Here is a 20,350-nt window from a genome sequence, read left to right on the forward strand (position 1 = left end):
TGGATCGGCCGCTGTCCATCTGCCGATCCGATGAAACAATGCCACGTTTTTATTTTTCGATTTACGAATATCGTCCATACTGTGCGTCATTTGTTTCATTGTGGGCAAAAGTGGGCAAAATTTGCGTAATGCGACTTAGCTGATGTCACGCGCTAACCGTTCATCGATCGTACGTTTCTCTTATTTGATGGAAGTTTCAGGTGAATCCTGGTCCGAATCCTGGTTGGATTTTTATATTTCGTTCTTACATTCTTGTTTAAACGAGCAAAACTACTTGTGATATTTTACGATAGATTTTAGCACACAGTTGAAATAAAATATCGTGCCTGTTCTTTCGTGGTTCCTACAATTCTAAACATTTTTTGAGAACAAAAAGAGCTATTAAATCGGAAATGCTTCAGAGAGCACATCGAGGTTACAGTTATCATCTGAACTTATGAATATACGAATAAATCATGATAAATGAATGTTATTGTTTGAAGAGAAACATGGATCGAAGGAAAGTTGCATGGTTCCAAGGGGAACATAACCAACAACCGCCACTGCGTTCTATAAATAAAATCTGTGAGTTCAGTAAATTATTTATAATTCTTTGGATCGATATAGCTACTTATGTAAAACTCTTTTGACTTTCGCAATGTTTTACGCCTACAGGAAATATGTCGTTAATATTTTGAAACAATGTGTTTTAATCTTTACTCCTCTCTCGTCAGAAACCCGAATAAAATAAAGAGAATCCATTCACGGCCGAAAAAACAGCGAAGAACAAATCTTACCTTTCGTATCGAATTTATCGTTGTCCGAATGAGATGATCTATAATTTCAAAGCTTTTTACGAGCTCGTAAAAACGTTGTCGAAACAAAGATCTACAATCGTCCTCGAAAGCGACACTTTTCCCTTGCCCGCCACAAATGATCCTTTTAGTGGATTTAACAAGTTTTATGATTTAGCAACTTTTACGAGCCTGTGATCAGGATGTATCGTGAAACTGCACGAGTTGATGCACCGTCATTCGAGTAAAAAGCACGCAATGAACGTCATGTACACTCTGACAATCAAGTTGATTAATCCGACTACGTATTCTCGTTCCATCAGTGAAATTAAGGCATTCCTTTGTACACGTTAAAAAAGCAGGACAAATTTAATTTTTTCGTAGGCGAATTTTTCGCCACGAATAATCTGTAATCGTTCTTACGATTTATACGCCTGTAATATACTACAATATATTTTTATAATTTATATCGTACAGTTTCCATGTCGTCGAAATTAGTATCGTAATAGTAGTGCAATCGTGTTTTTTAATATCTCCATAAACGTTCAAGTAATTACGCCGAATTGGAATTAACGAGGAAGGTTGTTTAAAAATTTTCTGGACGATCGATCGTGTTCAATATCGGATTTGTTTCGAAACGGTTATGGCGTGCCTTTACGAGCTCGATGGCAACCTGGGAACAAAAGTGAGGGAAGGATGCGTGACGGTGAAACAAGGGATGTCAGTGCTTCCTGACTACGAGAAGGAAGTCGGTAATTCGCAGCCAACACCGTAGAAAACGAATTTTACCCTGTAGATAAAATATTCACTATATGCCGCACGATCGATCCTACAATTTTGTTTAATGGGAATTCCACTTTTCAATGAAATGTTTTATTAGAAAGATTATAACGATCGTATCTAAAGACTAGATACGTTTATAATAATCTATTGTTATAGTTTACACAGACGTAAAATAAATGAAATTTCTGTTTATAATTATAGACATACCTAAATATAAATTAACATAGTTACGAAGATTAATTTAGTTGTTGTTGTTATTGGCGATTCCAAAAAAAGTTAAGCTTGGCATATTTTATTGCGACAGGAACAGTTATCAAGATGTTTACGACGTAGTAAGCATTATAATAAACGAAGCTCTTCCATTTTCAACAAAATTCAATTAACGTAAATCCTCAAAATGATAGAATTCGAAATTTCAGAAAGTTTTCCTGTAATGAATAAATAAGAAAAGTTGAATTCGTATGTTGGAATTTTATAGATCCTGGATGAAATTCACGTTATTTTATCATCGAACGTTTTATTTCTCAGGCGAACGAATTGAAATAGTTAATTGAATATCAAATTTAACTTTACGTGTCAAGCTAACACTATTTTATGCTTCCGTTTTTTTAAAAAATTCATATTGTTTTTAACGTTATTTAATATTCCTTCGAAAGTGCACATAGTATGCCACAGCGATTTTCCATACGCAATTTTGGAACAATATATTTTCGAAATGCGGATACAAAATGGGTTAACGGGATGACGCAATTCGATATGTAATTTGTAGCAATACTATTTGACAAGCGGAAACTAATGGCGATCCTGTATCTATAAATCGCGTTAATACCATGACATAATATAATCATTAAATTAATAACATTACCAGTTTGCATCAGCGGAAAACGGTTCGCTAATTTAATCCTTATTTTTTTGTTATCAATTCTAAAATGTTCGATTAAACAAGAGAATTTTATTTTATTTGGCTTTGCTTTCTTTGTTTGCCCTATTACAAATTCCACGCGCAATTAATTGGTAATTTTATTTATTAAATCGCTATATAATATAAATTGATCTAATGTAACTATTCCATTATTTTGTCCGATATACGTATAGTTGTTTATTAAAATTCCTAGATTTAATAAGATCCACTTGCTGGAGCTTGTGAAACGTTACACTAAATTTGGATAATGCAATAAACGTACGGACTCGTTCCAGAAACGAATGGTGTGTAGTTAAGAGGTAAAAACAGCAGCCAGAGTCGGTTGTAACATTCGTGCTCGACCGTGTTTTTAAACTTTCATTGCAAACTTTCACTGACGACGTACTTGAAGGTGCAAACCACGGCATATCACAGCCATAATTATGCAGGGAACGTTCATATTGCAATTTTATGTAGCATTATAAGAGAAAGGATGTTTATGATCTTGAAAACTTATTTTATTCGCTATTGCTATATTGTTCCTTACCTGCGAACAGTAATATACTGGATATAATTTATAGAGAAATACACACACGCATACACAGCCATAAATGAAATTTTCTGGCAATGCGAATGAAGCAAAGCAAAAGGAATTACGTGAAATTGCATTACACGTAAATAATTAAAAGGTAGAAGTGCAAACGTTTACAGAACGATAACTCGCTATAATACACCCTTCAGCTTTCCTTCTCGTATTCCGATAATAATTCCATCTCTTATTACTCTCCTGCCGAAGCGACATTTCTTTTCAAGAAAGAGACATGATTAAGAGAACTCGTCGTCACGGAAATGACGTCTTCAATCGAAGAAATTAATATCTTAAGTCGTCCGAGCTTTCGCTTCCTTCTGCTCGGTTCCTTTACTTTCTCGGGGACGGTTATGAAACTTCTGGTTGCGTATCAGTTCTCGAGACGATTGGTCTCGCGGCGACTGATACGATTTCAGGGCCCTTCACCTCGCTCGGTAATCGGATTAAAAACGACTAAACGATGGCAGGGCAGAGTGCGTGCAATATATAATTGCCGTAATCGGTTAAATTTCGCTTTACACAGCGTATCACTTTTTAAAGAGGCGACGCGGCAGCGTATAAACCGACACAGAACTAAATCGAGCGGGTGAACTTGCTCGTCTCGCACGCTTCTGCACACATACTCGCAACCTTTTAATGGAAAACACGTATTACGTCGCTAAAGTAGCACTGGCAGAAATCTTTTACGAGCACGTCCCTGATACGAGCTATTCGGTTCGCGCTAGTTTTTAGTGCGCCACCATTTTCTGCTTCGAGAACGAACGCGGAGATGAACAACGAAACCGTAGTAAATCCTGCGTCTTCCTCGTTTTCATTTGCTTCCATCGAGCCGTGTATCATCGACATTCGCGCTTCTTCGACGTTCGTTCAAGAACGATGTAATGGAAACACGTCGGTAAGAAAGTGACTGAAATGTACGACGTTCTTTCATTTCGACGAATCTTCGATACGATGAGAGACAATAAAAGTCGAAGTGCCTTTTGCCTGTCTCTGTGTAGTTACCGAGGCAAATTCATCTATTGCATAATACACACCGTGAAATCAAAATCGAAGGTTAACGATACTCGGATGAATCGCATCGTATGTTACAATTCTCAAAGTGGAAGGTACTTCATGTTATTCTTTCGGTAGTTCTCGTACGCAAGATTTATTTCCTATTGTTTGGTGTTATAACATAAAATCGTAATAATCTTGTCGTTATATTTGCGTATATTTTAAGTGTATCGCTGTACAAATGGTAAACTTTTTCATTGAGATCGGAATTACAGTTGCGTATGTTACATTTGGTTAATGGGATTGAACATTCCCGTTAAGATTCGATCTTTTTCTGCATGCTTCTCGTAAATTTATAAAACTCAGCATTATCTTATTGAAAAATGAAACCTTCGTAATTAGTCAATTCCGGCCATTTCTTGTTACTTCCTTTCAACATAGTTAGCTTTCTTCCCGATTCAGTCAGAAATAGATATTTTCAAGCTTCAGCCGATTTTTACTTACTTCTCGAAGCATCGCCCTCTTGATATTTCTCGAGATTCCCGGTGTTATCGGCAAACAGCCTTTGTTCCTTTCCAAGTAGCATGAACATTGCAGAAATTACGAACCGAGCTGAAACGTGGAAATGACATACAATTTTGTGAAAATAAAATCGTATTATATAGAAATGTTATTACAAAGAAAATTACACTTCTTGTTCGTTAAACGGAATCGATAGTTTGATTGTTTGTGTTAGATAGTTTATCATAAGAGCACACGCGCGATGATAATGCGAAAGAAACATATTTAAAAAGAGTTAGGAACATAATTTTGATTCGAGAACAACATTATAGTTGCATTCTTTTCCAATGAATTTTCCACTGAATTATTCTTTTATTTTTCTTTATAGGCTGCGTAATTTTTTGATCATTAAGTTAAAATTGTAACAGTTCTGGTACCATTGCCAAGTTTTTCTTCCTTATATTTCTATATCTTTCGGTAAACTTTCTTTTCTATTTTTCTCTACGTTTCTCGCGATATCGCGCGAGTCTGGTTACTTTCTCTAGTCCTTTTTCGGATTTTCTCGATCTGTGATTTTCTTTAACTTTCTCTCTGCGAACTTCTCTAGGAATTTTCAGTCTTCATTCTGCTGTTTCACTATTTTCAAGGTTTCTCCCTTGGCCCTTGCAGCTACCTCAGAAATGCACGTGTAACGTCCATGCTCGCACCAATATGAGCAGTTTCCGGGCTTTTCCCAATTTTCCTTCCCTGCTGTCTGTCTTATCTACTTTTTTCCCTTAAGTCTATTTAAAGTCTGCAATTTTTCGGTTACGAACCAGTCCTTACGTCACGATCGAATTTGTAGAAAATTGTTTTCCGACATTTTTCTTTTATATAAAATCAGTTCAAATGTATTTCCAAACGAGAAATTGGCTTGATTCGATTATATTAAATTAAATAACGATTCTTCTGCTTGCTCACACTCGTTACGTTTATTTTATTACCGATCAAAAGCTCAATTTCGTTATTGTTCAATTTAGTTTGGATATATTAATGGATTTAAAGAAATTAATATCATTATCGAATGAATGTTAAATTTTAATAAATAAATGTTGCATTAATATCCTCCGATATTCAGAAAATTAACATTATTGTATTTCTGCTGTACCTGTGTAAAATGTTTTTCCTAAAAATACGAAGTACGTTTTCATCGCTCCAATCCTCGGTATTAACTTATGCTTGAAAATGTAAATAAGCATATAAATTTTATCCGATTTATCTAGAAATAATGAAATTTGACTCAAAAATTACTTTCACCTGATAAAAATCATTTTTTTATACGTGAAGCTGTGATAGAAGTCTTAGTCACGTTAATTTATTTACACGGGATACTGTATATTTTTATTCAAAATAAAATTTATAAAATGACATAATGTGTTTACAAAGATGAGACTAACGATGTGTAATAGAAAATATAATATGGTTGACTGCCCGATATCGTTAACGGTGAGTCTGTTGTAAATTAATTCGTGATATTTCACTGGAAGGCACGAACGTTATTTGCGCAAAGACTAATACAGAGACGTCAGAATATTAATCGTACGAATCAAAGGACTGGAGAGACACTAATAGCTCGTGAAGTCCATGATTACTATATAATTAGTACTGCAAATACGCCACATTTCATCAAAGGATTATTAAAACGAAATGCTGTCTTTCTTGGTTCTTTAAAAATTTGAATATATCAATTGCAGTGACAAATACTTGATGTTAATTAGAATATTTGATATATTAAGTTGCCAAAAAATTTTCTTTCGTTTTACAAGAAAATCATAGATACACAACATTTTCTGTCTTATATCATTTTATTGAATTATGTGTAATGTATTCAGTTCTATTACTACAAAATACATAATTCAATAAAATAACATAAAACAAAAAATATTGTTCATCTATCATTTCCTTATAGAACGAAAGAAACTTTTCGGACAAGCTAATATCAAAGAATTGGTTTCAATCACTGTATATCGTTTCGTTACTTGTACGCTTGATATATAAACGAAAAATCTGAATTTACAAAAAGCTGGATGTTTACAAAAATCTGAATTTACATAAAAATCCGCAGTCTACTCGTAACTGATAAAATGTCAAAATCTTTCGTATAACAAACATAATATCCTCGTAAAATGTGCCTATGGAAGTGTTCGAATACTTTCGCAAGTTTGTGTATTACGGAAATCATACAATGGAAAAAGATTCGACCAACACCATTATCGTTAAACAATCGTTGAACGACTTTTGATCGGCGCAAAGGTGAAAAAGGCGAAATCTATGCGCCATACGTTATGCGTATACGTAATGCGCTATATTCTATACGCTATGCGTATAAATTTCTGATGTAATATTCCAAAAATATTCTTTACGCTCGGAGATCCCCGAGGGGTATAAGCCTGGCGTAAAGCCAATCAGAGTAGGACTCTTCGTGAAGTTTTGCACGCTATGCCGTGATTTCGTGCCAACGATCCTACGGGGCTCTTAGGGAGAACTTTTTGAATTGTGGCACGTTAATCAGTTCCCCTTTTCTGCGCACTGCAACGTACTATACTTCCCTCGCTTTCTTCTCCTTTTTTTACGAACTAGATTTACCGGTGAATCGTGTAATTCTGATTATCGAAGAGGCAAAAAACACAGCAATTGGTGCTGTATGATGTAGCAAACGGTTCTATAAAATTGGACATTCGCATTAGAAGAATATAATCAGCAAGGAAGTGGTCCTTCGCGAAAGTCCTCCGATAAATTACATACGTTTTTACGTAGTTACAATATCCTCTCTTTCAAAAGTGTTTAATAATTCTCGAAAAGAATCCACGCGTAACGAAATATTAATGCATCGAATTCATTAAGATTAAAGGAATGCTGCAAACGCTGAATCATCGAAGGCATTAGCCTTTCGACTATCAAGGTCCGTACAAGATATACCGATGTCTCGTATTCTAAGACGGGATATGGACGTGCTATGGTCTTTGGAGATAAAATATACAAATTTAGATCACCTAACAACGTTAGCAATAAATCAGTAGACTTAATAGCGATCCAACAGGTATTCAAAATTGTTTTGTATAGATCGAACGAAAACTGCATTATTCTCACCGATAGCAAGGATGCTATCACATCCATCAAAAATGTATACAGTTCCGATGGTATCGTACTTGATTGGAAAATCACTCGGTAGGTAAAACAATTACTCTTTCGCGAATCCCACCACGTGTTGGACATCCCTGATAACGAACTGGTGAACAAGGCAGCAAAGAATGCATTTACCTTATCTTTAACAAGAGAACCTTGGAAAAATCCCTGAGAGTCAGCAAGAATCAAAGTTTTTCAAGAAACATCTCCAATTTAGCTGAAACAACGTATGAAAAAGCTCTACAACCTGGTGCACTGGGAATCAACGAAGAATTTGTTAACAAGAACGTAGTTACTTGCAGTAGTTAAGGACCAGGAACCTAGATCGTCAACACCAAGTTGTATTAAACAGACTTAGAATTGGTCACAGCTGACTCAGTGTGTCTCTAAGCGAAGATCTCCGTGACGAAATTCAAGTTTCAAGTGTTCTTTTACTTTCTGAAAAATATGTCCAAAGATATTTAGGAAAATTTAACTAGTAAATCTGCCTCTGCTCGCATTGTCATCGCTAATAACCACATAGGCGTAGTTGATACGACGTTAAAGCCTATGTAAAAAGAAAAGGAGATAAAATATCATATGTAATTAATGGATATTATATAAAAATTCAGTTCGGTAAGAATGTAAACATTCTAGCGTGTACAATTAATAATACGGTATCTGAAACGAGTAACGAGATATATGCTGTTTTTACGCGTTGCTCAATTTCAAGCGTTGACATGGAACGAACGGACCTTCGAACAAGAAAAAAAGTCATCTCCTACAACTGCAAGGAAGAAACAATTACGATACACGGAAAGATCAAACGAGAACCTTTCTTCTTATCGCTGACCATACATCATTCGAAACGGTTGAAACGGAACGATTCTTATCGGATCACGGTTCAAAAATCGCTTCGTTCATCATCCGATAGGAAACTTTTCCATCGTTCTTTTATCCGGATCCATTGTCTGATATTTTTCACTCGTTTCGACGATGCGCTGAGTTTGTATGCGGTATACAAGGGATTATCGTCAGGCTACGACAGTTCCGATACTTCGTGGAATTTCCTATCGATTTTCATACCGAATGCAGGAGAAACGAATCTTGTTTGCTACCCTTTGGACGGGAACAAAGCGTCCGCTGATACTATTAACAAAAGATACGTCTGCAACTCGCGGCAAACAAATCTGTATTCGATAGGGGAAGCTATCGAGTGTTATTAACTTTATTCTGAAGGTGCTTCCCAGGAATTTGATTCGACGTCGCTGTCCAATAATGATGCGAAGTTTTTTCCGTCTAATATTGCAAGTTAACAGAAACGTTATTTTATAAAAAATTGCCTCAGAATTATACGTTGGATTTACGTGTGGGGTACTGTGGGATTTCTCTCAGATATTTTCGTGCCTTCGTTATTTTTAATGAGACGATTAATAATTCTTTTTTTTTTTTAATGCTTTTTTATTCTTATATTACAATGTTCGTGTAAAATCGTCTCTGGAAAGTGTCAGGATTAATATTGCGATATATATAGTGACAAACTCATTTTACAGGGAGGTAGAAAGTAATCGAACACTTATCATAGAAAATTCTTCGAAATTTCATTAGTATCGTAACACGACTGCCACGATCGAAGTGGCGGTATTTTCGAAGTTAATCTGAAGATCTACATAAAAGTTACAAGATATTAGTGCAAGTATATATGTACATACATTAGTAAAAAATTGGTATGCAGCATAAATAGTTGCTTTACACTTGGAACATACACTTTATGATAAAGATACATAATTCCATGAAATATTGAAATTTATTAATATAACGAATAACTACCTATTTAAATAAAATAACCTAAGAAAGTGAATTTTTACGATAAATACCTTACAACAGCTATGTATATTTGTTTCAAACCTCGCCAACATCATCGTGATAATTGTTCATATCGTATATCATGCAAAAGCTTCTATGATCTATACGTGTTCAAACGCTTTTGCGAGCCACTGCGTGTCAATGCAATAAATTGTAGCAGGAAATTTCTGTTTCCTGACCTACAGAAAAAATTGAGAACAAAGCTGATGCACGCTATGCAGAACAAAGCGATATGTCGAGATTCGAATTCTGGTTGGAGAGAAGGGCTGTTTTCATCTTTCACTATGAATCGCTTTGTGTGTAAATTCAGCGGGGGTGGTTATAACGGTTGACGATCGACGACGGCTCTTTGGGTTTCACGGAACAACACGTTCTTTGACAACGCGGCAATGTCACTGAGCATAGTAAATGTTTCTCGAGAATTTAATTCTCCAACGCTTGGATATTCGATGACTCCGTTCTTTTGAGTACGTCCCTTTTTGTTATCATTTTATTTCCCTTTGTTTCTTGCTTTACCCTCTGATTTTCGCGATTTGTGACACGCTATATAAATTGGACGTATAAACGTAGCTGTGAAGTTACGTAAAACTACGGAAATAATTTAATAATAGAAATTTAGCAGGTTTCTTCGTTCAAGTTCAACATTTTCATTTGGTAAGTGAAATTATTTTTAATGCGTTTAGAGTAACTTAAGTAGTTCGGATCGAATTAAAACATTTGCCACAATGTCTTTATTAAGAAATTTCAGGGAACTTTAATGTAATATCTTTCGTAGATGTTAAAGTTTGATTCCATAGCAGAAAATGTACTTTCTTATGCATTAAGAATAACTTTATTATTTAGTACTTTAGTATCATATCTTTAACTCTAACAGGATTTAACAATCAGTTTTTATTGTATTATCTTCAAACTTTTACGATCCCTCAGAATTTAATACGAATTACTGTGCATATGTTTAAAGTGAAGTTGCAGAATTTAATTATTAATTATATCGTGTTATAATATTCTCGTAAATCCTTGTTTATCGAATGTCACTTCCGCAAATAAAATAGAATTACATATGTAACATGCGTAAGCACGTATCAATATAACAACGATGCAGCATCACACAGAGTTTTGTAAATTAAAATAACATGAAATTATGCTTAAATTATGCTAACACATAAAATATCCATTTTACATAAAATTACAATATCCACACCAAAGTTAATAGTCATTCAAATGCTAAATTTTGCAACATGCTGGTTTAAATCAAACATTACACGTATATCGGTGAATTTCGACCGCAATTTATCAAATTGAAACCAAACATGTTAATCCTATTGAACATCTTTATGAACTTCAAAGTTAATACATACATCATTGATTTTGAAACGTAACTGAAATAATATTTCATTGGAAGTTAATCATGAATGATATTGAATTGTTATGCAGGAATAAAAAAAAGTAATAATTTTATATTTTATTATTCATAATAAAAGCATTTCACGGTAAAGCTTTGTGTTTCGTATAATATTGACGCACAGTAATAAAGGCATCAATTGGAAAGTCTTCGTGTTGATGATGTCACTTTATAAAGGCATACCATACATTCCTTGTTGAACAAGAGCCATTTATTACGAAAATAATCGATAACCTATTGCATATTGAAATACCTTCTAATATTGACGATGGTAAACGTGATACTATCCAGGATTTCAGTGATCATTTTAATTATAATGCACACGTATATTCTTTTCACTATAACCACTGATAGTATTGTGCAATATTATTGTTACCTTAATATTATGTTCTATTTCTTTTCATATATTTAGAAAGATATGAATTTGTATAAATAAATATAAATAAAATAAATATATAAAATAAATAAATATAAATATCCAAGAGTCGAGTTATACATATAATATAGTATATGTATGCGATTATCTTACAATATTTAATTCTTCAGAATTATTTGATCATTAAACTATTAAACGAAGTTCGAAACGAATTAAAGTACAAGCTAAATTTCGTTAGTCTCCTGTCTCGATACGCTGCACCATTTTATCTCAGAATAGATGGTTGTCTCGAGGGATATGTAATTTCACGCGAGTCCGACACCCGTGTTTCTCCATATAGCGCCAATATCCCTTGAAAATTCTTAAAGTGAGAAATTTAACATCGTTTGATTCAGTTTTTTAATATAATTTTTAACAATGCGAGGATCGCAATAGATTATTCGTTACGTTAGTCCGAAATTGTTACTAAGATATCAACAAAGATTACTTCATAGACGCAAACGAAGTAAAAAAACCTTGTTTGTAATATCGTGCTTCCCTTCCATTGCAGCTAACGCATTTAAAGATCATCGTGTACCGCATATTTCAATTTGTCTTGACAGCCGTCTCCATATGGTAAAAAAAATATATAGCGTTCCACTAAAAAAATCGAAAATTGCCCTTAATTTTTGGAAAGATACTGTAAATATAAAAAATTGTTATGTACCGTTGCGTTGGTCATGCAAGTCGTACAACTTCTGCCATTTTCGAGGAAAACGCTGGACAATAATAACGCGAACACTCTGTGTATGATAAAAGAACTAAGAAATCATTACTGTTTGTCATGTATTAATTTACATAAATATTTTACGAAACAAGACGCATCCTTCCATGAATTGCATACGTTATTTCTCACGTGATATGAATTACGCATGACTGCAGTTTATTGTGCCATGGTCGAAATAAAATTAAAGCGCATTTTAACATGTGCCTGAACACATGCCAAACGTGAATTACGTTATACTTGCATATCAAATTATTTTAATCGCTAGTTCTTATCGCGAATTGTTGGTAATTCTGCTGGGTTGCATGAACGAAGAAATGACTCTGAAGGAAAATAAATTCAACAGCTGTTAATATTGGTATGAAACATTCATTACGGAGAAGCTAGGCAAAAAGCGATACAAAAATTTAATATGCAAAAATATTTGTCTCAAATATATAGGATGGCCCATAACTAATGATACAAAAAAGATTATTGGACGTGAAAAAATAAATCGAAAATATGGAATATAATTTTTTCGTATGACGATTTGTTTCTGAAAAAAAACGAGTTTGAAAATTTTTCAAGTACGCTTGAACTTGGCTATTTATTTGATTATTTCGCTATTTATTCGATTATTTGATCGAACTTTTTGTTCGACAATATTATTCAACAAATTATCATATTACCTTAATTTGCTATTTAGAGCAATATTTATTCAAAAAGTTATTTCTTCTTGGAAACTAAAGCTTTTAGTTTTAAATCTTCACCGTGGTATTCTGTGCAAAGGAAAATTTCCTGTTACAATGTCTACTTACTGTTTTCTCCACTCGGCTTTCTTCAGTATGAACGCAAATTAAGACAACCTTTTTATGTCTACCATTAATCATACTTACGTGTGACCATTCGACCTATCGTGCCTTAAGAAAGGAACTTGGAACTTTCTACATTAATACTCAGTCGTTTCCCGCGTAATTGTCTCCGTTTAACTAACAGGGAGATATCATGACCGGCTGCGGCGAATGCTTGCAACAAATGGAATATTGCGAGAGGTCTGCCGCTAATTAATTAGAAATCGTCCAAACGCTTGTGATGAATAGGCTGCGTAACAGCATCATTAAAGCTTCAGTAAATTTCGAATCAACTCCCTGTGGCGCGTAATTAGCTCGTTCGCAGATTTCTGTTCAGTAAAGATTAAATAATCTTTTAACGACCAATCCTACGTTATAGCCGGGTCACGAAGGTTTACACACACTTATCGAATTTTGTGAAACTAAACGAAATTTTGTTACGTTGTCGCAAAGCTATTTATCCATACTTATATATCAACGTAGTTATTATTAACGTTCCCAAAAGGTATTAAAAACGTTATTAATCATTTAAAGCACAAAAATATTGGGATGGAATTAGAAATTACAAAATCTTTAATTTTTTAACGTTATATAGATTATTGATGCTTAAATGGGTGGGTGCTACACCATATTAACGTAATACTACGCCTACTATTTTTATGGTTTTATGTCGATATAACGACATTTTGTAACATTGTATTTTATATTTTATTTATTTTATTTCTTTTCCCTTAATAATGGCGAAAGTGAATAAATAGTGTTAGATTTCAACAATATGTGTATTAACGTGCCAAAAAAATTCGTAGAGCTAACCTTTCCATTATAAAATTTTATATCTAAAAGCTGTATGTAGGCTTTTGTGACTGACTATATAACATGATATTCCTCGCTTAAGAATAAGTTTAAAGAGATCTAAGTTTCATCGACAGAATAAGTTTCAGCACTCTTGATGGCCATTGGAAGCTATATAGAACTCGCGTGTTAACAACCGCTAACGAACTGGAAAATTGTTTTTGTGAATATTAGCTGTAAGCTACTTGGTTCTATTATAATCCGTGCTAATTTTGCCATTGTATTCGCTTTAAGTCACGGGATTGGAAATGCTCCCCAAGCACGTGAACTCCAGTAATCTGTGTACAGCCGGACTTGGGAACACCTGTTCCGTTTCACTGCCGAAGCTAATTAGTCAATTAGCTATTCTACGAGTACTATGGATTCGATATCTGATATATCTTATCGCCGGGGTTGCTGCTACCAGGTGAAATTCGATGAATTTCAAAGCAGAAATTTACACCGATCAACTGCGAGATATTTTCTTAAAAAATAAACTGGATGGTACGAAGATGGCTGTTTCTGCAAGAAACAGTGAAAGCACACTTCGTTCCTTCATATTTGTAGTAATAGAATTTAAACGAAGTAGAATTAACAGAATAAGAGATAAAAAAATTTGCATTTCTAAAGATGAATGTATTTCTTGTAAATTTTAGTTATATTAGTTTGATATAAAACGTTAAAATGCCTGTTGATTGCATTTATCGGAAAATTCTAGGAAATTTTACTTTATTTAGTATATGCGATTATACGTCCGATGATAATGAAATAACGGATACGTATTATACGATAAAATAACTAGAAAATGAATGCAGTGAAGTACATTCCGATAGCATATTTTTACTTAGCAGGTTGAGATATTCTTTTAACTGCAGCTATAAATTTCTTCATGCACCAAATCTTGTTCCCCTTGTATATTATAAAATAATCGTCCCTAAAAATGATATATTTCGCTCTTACGAGTTTTATTTTTCGTATATCTGTGCATAATTGCGTGTCGCTCTTGAAACACGTCTATGCGTGCATACACATATACATACAAAACGATGTTTATTAATTTCGTTGAGGTCACGTTCTTTTTACAAGTACAAAGAGATTGCTAACAGCTTGCGACTGATTTATGTTCCAGCTGCGTGGGTGGTGACTTTCTAAAGGTGTTTCTACATTTAGAGACCAACGGTGTTTCCGAATACACCCCCTGGACTGGTGTACTCTGCGGCGATCTACATGACATCCCGCAGGTTTTATACAGTTCAAGATCTACGCTTATTTTAGAGCTTCACACACAGGGACCTCCATCTAATGCGACCGGCTTTTTTGGGAATTTCCAATTCATCAACAGACGTGAGTTATCGACACGAATATTAATTCAAGTAATTAATTGTTGCTAACGATCTGCGACAGGGGTCTAAAACACTTCTGGTACGCGTTTTGGAAGAAAACAGTGTTTAAGTTAAATTAAGTTACGCTATTCCACAAGTTTCAAATATCTAGCGTGCTTCTTGCGTTCAACATTGCATCGTCTTCTAACGAAATACCTGCAATCTGTGCGTACTAAAACGTTCGACAGAGTCTGTAGAACCATACTTTACTGTTAGTTCAACGGTAAAGATGATGTTTTATGTGGAGATGGATGCCTTGTGTTTCGAACACAAAAGAATAGGAATTATTAGAATGGGAAATTTATAATTGAAACTTTGTTTAAAGATCTTATCTACGAATGTACATGCATGAAAACATCTTGAATCGCATAGTATCGTTTAGTTGGTAATAATGTGTCAGTTAGAATCATTTGAACACTTCGTGCCTAAAATAGAATCTCGTAACAATTCAAAAAGATCGAAAGATGATAAATCGAAGAGAAAGGGAGATCATGTACGTGTTCTATCTTAGATCTCTTGCTCGTATAAATTGTTGCATAAACTGCTTAGCAACCTCTATTTTAACAATGATGATATTCACTTTTAGGTCAATGGATCAATATAAGATCTATATGCGGTGGCAAAAATCTAACGAAAACCTCTGCTAACATATTCTGTGACAATAACGTTTAATATACAATACAATCACACGCATTTCATTATATTTAATAATATATTTATCAATAATATTCTAGAAGATATATTTATCTTTTTCTTTCTACAATAAACCAATTTCTATGACAAATCCAACCGCTACATAACATATATAATAATGTAAAATATTTAACGAGGATGCATTCAAGATAAATAATTCTATTGGAAAAGTAAGTTTGTATCGACAAGAGGAATTTATAACAAGAATCGTGCAATAAAAGAGAAAGTTAATACGTGTTTCGATATGTACATGGTTATTCAAAGCCATTAGTTACGCCACTTAGCACATAGGTAATTGAAGCGGAAGATATTCAGCATTAGGATGAAAGATCTATAGTGCGAACCGCTTAAGCGCGAATTTACGGGAATAGTGAATGCTACGAAATCCCTTTAATGACAACCAAGTTTGCGCTACCAAAATTTAAACAACAGACAGTGAATAAAAGTTAGGTATAAAAGACGTAAAAAGATTTTTATATCTAGATCTTTGTTAATTTATAAACGAAACAAGTATTAGTAAAAAAAAAAGAAAGTAAATCATATCATAACAAATATAATGAGCATACGTCATTTTCACAGTATGCAAATGATTAGTACAGGTTGAATTTATTTTTGTACAAATAGGAAGAAATTTGACTACGATATATGCATTGAGAAAGGTATGAAAATATAATCAACACACCTAGATCACGTGGTAGTCTCAACTGACTGGATGCTGATTTCTTATTCTTCTTCTTCTTCTTCTTCTTCTGTCAATTTTTGACACCCCTTACACGCTAGCGTGCATGCTCTGCATATTTAAGTACTAGTGATGTACGTCTTCGACCTGATCTTACATACATATATGCATCAGATACATAAATTATTGAAAAAGGAAATAAGACTGAAAACTATTATTATGTTACGATAGATGACGTAAACGTTTGTAACTCCGAAATGTTTCATACACTAGATATTTGCCTCCTTAGACTGTCACCAGTTAAAGGATTTGAACCATTTATCTAGCTTAAATGTTTCGTAACTACTTCTGCAAGCATTTTCTGTTCATAAATCTTTGTCATTTCCACTACTAAAAACAATGCGCCATCCGAAAAAATTTAATGGCCAAATTCTTCTTAATTAATAAAGTGTTTGGGATAAAGAAATTACATTTGAGACAAAGAACTTCTACCGAGCTGAATTTTTTAAATTCAATGAGAGGTAGATCCGTAAATATTGAAATATTACTCTGTGATATTATTTATAAATATATGACTTTATTAGGGAAATCTAAATTTGTCAATTAGATCAATTTCATTCCTATATTTCATAATTATATTGCGGTCAAATATAAAATATACTATGACATTAAATATTTATTAAAATAAAATTATATGCGGAATGATTGTTTAATTATTGCTTCGTATGTTCAATCCGCAGGCTGAACTTTGCGCAATTTCCGTCCATTCTTCTTCTTTCCGGTATCTGCAACAGAATCATGTTATATGCGCTCGCGATTATCTACAAAAAACGACGGATTAAACCAGTCATGAATTAATATTATTAATTAGCAGTTGACACACAGAGATCCTAAATCTAATAAATTAGATTTTTATAACGATACGGTAGATTTTCATGAACATAACTAAAAAAATAGGGATTAAATAGAGATCTGTTTCATTCACTAAATTATGACAAATACTTTATTTTAAACGTTTCATATATTTCTCTATATCGTGCGTGTCCTATAACGTATATTTTTGTACCTTCAAATTTTCCATAGATTCATGAAAATCTGTAGTGCAAGAATGCAAATTTCACTTGAAAAACCGTTAATAGTCTAAAACTTTTGTTATCTTCAAAAAGATGTAAGAGAAGAATTCTTTAGGACTTTTTTATATATAGCCACGTTTTTATTATCCTCTTGGTTTCTTTTTGTATTTTTCCATTAACCGAAGAACGTGCCGCGTTTCTTATTCGCGGGCATCGCGAAACGTAGATGTACGGAAATTCCGATCGTAGATTTGCGAGCAGGTCCGGGACTAAATAGCAAATATTGTCTGTAGGCTTGATAAAATCGTGGTTCGTTAGTAAACGTTTCACGAATATGACGGCGAAGCATGCTTTAAACACGTTGGCTTGGGAATTTTTTATTTCGCTCACGTGTGTGCTAGCTTACGTGTGCCACATATAACAGTGGCATAATTCTTGCCGGCGGGAGGAGACTTTTCTCGGCCATTCCGAAATACGCGATTTTCTCATACGCTTGCTAACATTGTTCTTTTTTTATGTGCACAACGTGGAAAAGAAGCGAAACTTCGGTGCTTTCCAAAAACTCACGTGATTTGCATAAAGTGAGACATCTGTATCGAATTGTTTCGTTTTCCTACTTCTACAACTCCTAGATTCGTCGACATATTTATAAATATAATTCGTAACATTTATTTAGTTTATCTCCTTCTTTAACCATACCATAATATCTCAATTACGAAACTTTACAAAAGGTACATTTAATCTCTTGAACGATATCTATAGTTCCAAAATAAATCAATCACGATGCGATATAATCTACATCGAGCGATTCAAGAAATTATTTAATTATCTGGGAAATTTAACAACGTTTAACATTTCAATGAAAGAAAACGCGTGTTGAAGGTACAGTGCAAGAAATGGCGAGAACCTTCGTATCACTGCACTATAAGGTCAAACATTGTGATGAATAATTCATCCCCAGATTGAACATAACTTGGCGTTCTAAAACGAACAGTTGCTCGCATACGTTCGTTACTATACGCTCCAATTTCTCCGGACGATTGTCATCAGCGTTTTTCAAAGAGGTGTATTATGCTTATGTTCAATAGACGACCGCGACTGTCGCCGAACATTGACTATCTCACAGCAATCGTTCAGCTTATGTACGACTCACAAATATGTATTCTGTTTTCTCATAAATGTGTATTCGAAATGTATGAATTATTGCATCTCGATTATCGTTTACTGTATTTAAGAATGAAAGAAGGTTAATTCGACGTTTTATCGAGATGTCTGAGAAAATTTTTGTACAAAACACAAAATATATATATCTATCAAGAGATAAATATATATATGTATTTTCAAAGCTAAGTGTACCTCTATTTTTCGTCATTTCCTCTGTCAATTTTACTTCTTTTTCAAAACATATATTTTTGTTATACTACAATATCCTCAAAGAACCATAGAATTCGCGCATTGGTGAAAAAAAACTTCGTTTCGCACAAAATTTTTCATTTCGTTGACAAAAGAGTTTCACTTCTGCTACATACCGTGTTCAATTTACTTTTATGCGTTGCAAATGTTTCAAAATGGAGCTAATTTCTTTTGTAACTTAGAGAACAACATTTTATCTTCTCAGATGCGAACATTCTGTCCGAAACAGAATGTCTGCCAGTAATAGATACCTTTTAGTGTTATAAATAAGATTATCGCACGAGGTATTTCAAAATTTAGTAAAATTTCTATTTCCCTAGCATATGTACTATTTGTCATTCATTTATACCGCTTTGTCACAAAATATTTTTCTAATACGTTTCCTATCTACTCTAGTAAACATCGTACATCGTAACATTTGCACATATTCCCACTGACATACATAGGCGCGCGCGCACACACACACATACAATCTAACCATCTTTTCCTCTTAACACTTTGTGTGTTTTCACATACCTAAGCTTTTGGTGCTTTTCAATCCTATGGTACGCCACTACGTCGTCCACTCGGAACAGATTTCGGGTCAAAGTTAATCCGAGCTGGACGAAATTCATCCAGGATTCGGCCAAGCATAATGGAAGTCGATAACCAAAGAGATTAGTTAGACCAAAGATTAGACGACAGATAGGAAAATCGGTGTTCGGTGGCTGGCTTATCGTAAACCGTGTTATCAAAGCAACCTAACATATAATGCTTCACGCGAAGGAGCCGCTTGATCCCACGGCTAACTCGATCGATATTCAATTTCCTCGGCTCGATCGCCGTTACATCGAGATACTTTATCACTGTGAGTCCCCTCGCGATCGTTGATTACTAACCACCCACGGAGCCAACGATGATATTTCACTGGCATAGTTTGCGCTAAAAGGATCGCGGAACAAAGACCTTGACAGAGCTGGAAGAAAAATGCACCGGATTTGTCGTAATGCGTGAAGAACGTCACGAATCCATTTCGTTCGATCCATCATCCGAGACGAACCCGTCACCAAAGAATGTGCACTACTGCAACGATGCACCGCAGATTCACACAAGAAGAAAAACGAAAGAGAAAACCGACTTTCATACACGATATACAGGGTGTCTCGCAGTATCGGGAAATCACTTCGACGATGGATTCTACACATGAGGACAATGAACTCTTTTTTTTATTGTTTTCATGTGCAGAATCCATGGCATAAGATGTTGTTCAATGCTGTGGGACATCCTGTACATTCCCTTCTTTTCTTTTCTTTTTTTTTTTTTTATTATTAAATTCGATGTTTCATTTTTGCAGTATCAAATTTTTGCAGTCATAAGAG

General features: G+C 34.2%; 1 protein-coding gene and 1 long non-coding RNA gene across 4 annotated transcripts in view; one reads left to right on the plus strand and one right to left on the minus strand.

The window, feature by feature from the left end:
* LOC117151278 overlaps positions 1 to 5,501 on the minus strand; it is a 29,728-nt gene extending 24,227 nt beyond the window's left edge. The window contains exon 1 of the long non-coding RNA XR_004461080.1: positions 4,544 to 5,501. This is a non-coding gene — a long non-coding RNA (uncharacterized LOC117151278). The remainder of the gene's footprint in view (positions 1 to 4,543) is intronic.
* LOC100748598 (suppressor of lurcher protein 1) overlaps positions 1 to 20,350 on the plus strand; it is a 531,082-nt gene that overhangs the window by 149,313 nt on the left and 361,419 nt on the right. For all 3 annotated transcript variants that reach the window (XM_033319041.1, XM_003486834.4, XM_033319042.1), the window contains exon 4: positions 14,882 to 15,096. In XM_033319041.1, coding sequence (XP_033174932.1) covers positions 14,882 to 15,096 — 215 coding nt within the window. The remainder of the gene's footprint in view (positions 1 to 14,881; positions 15,097 to 20,350) is intronic.

Source organism: Bombus impatiens, unplaced genomic scaffold (genome assembly GCF_000188095.3).
Source record: "Bombus impatiens unplaced genomic scaffold, BIMP_2.2 scf_0135, whole genome shotgun sequence".
Taxonomy (NCBI): Eukaryota; Metazoa; Arthropoda; class Insecta; order Hymenoptera; family Apidae; genus Bombus; species Bombus impatiens.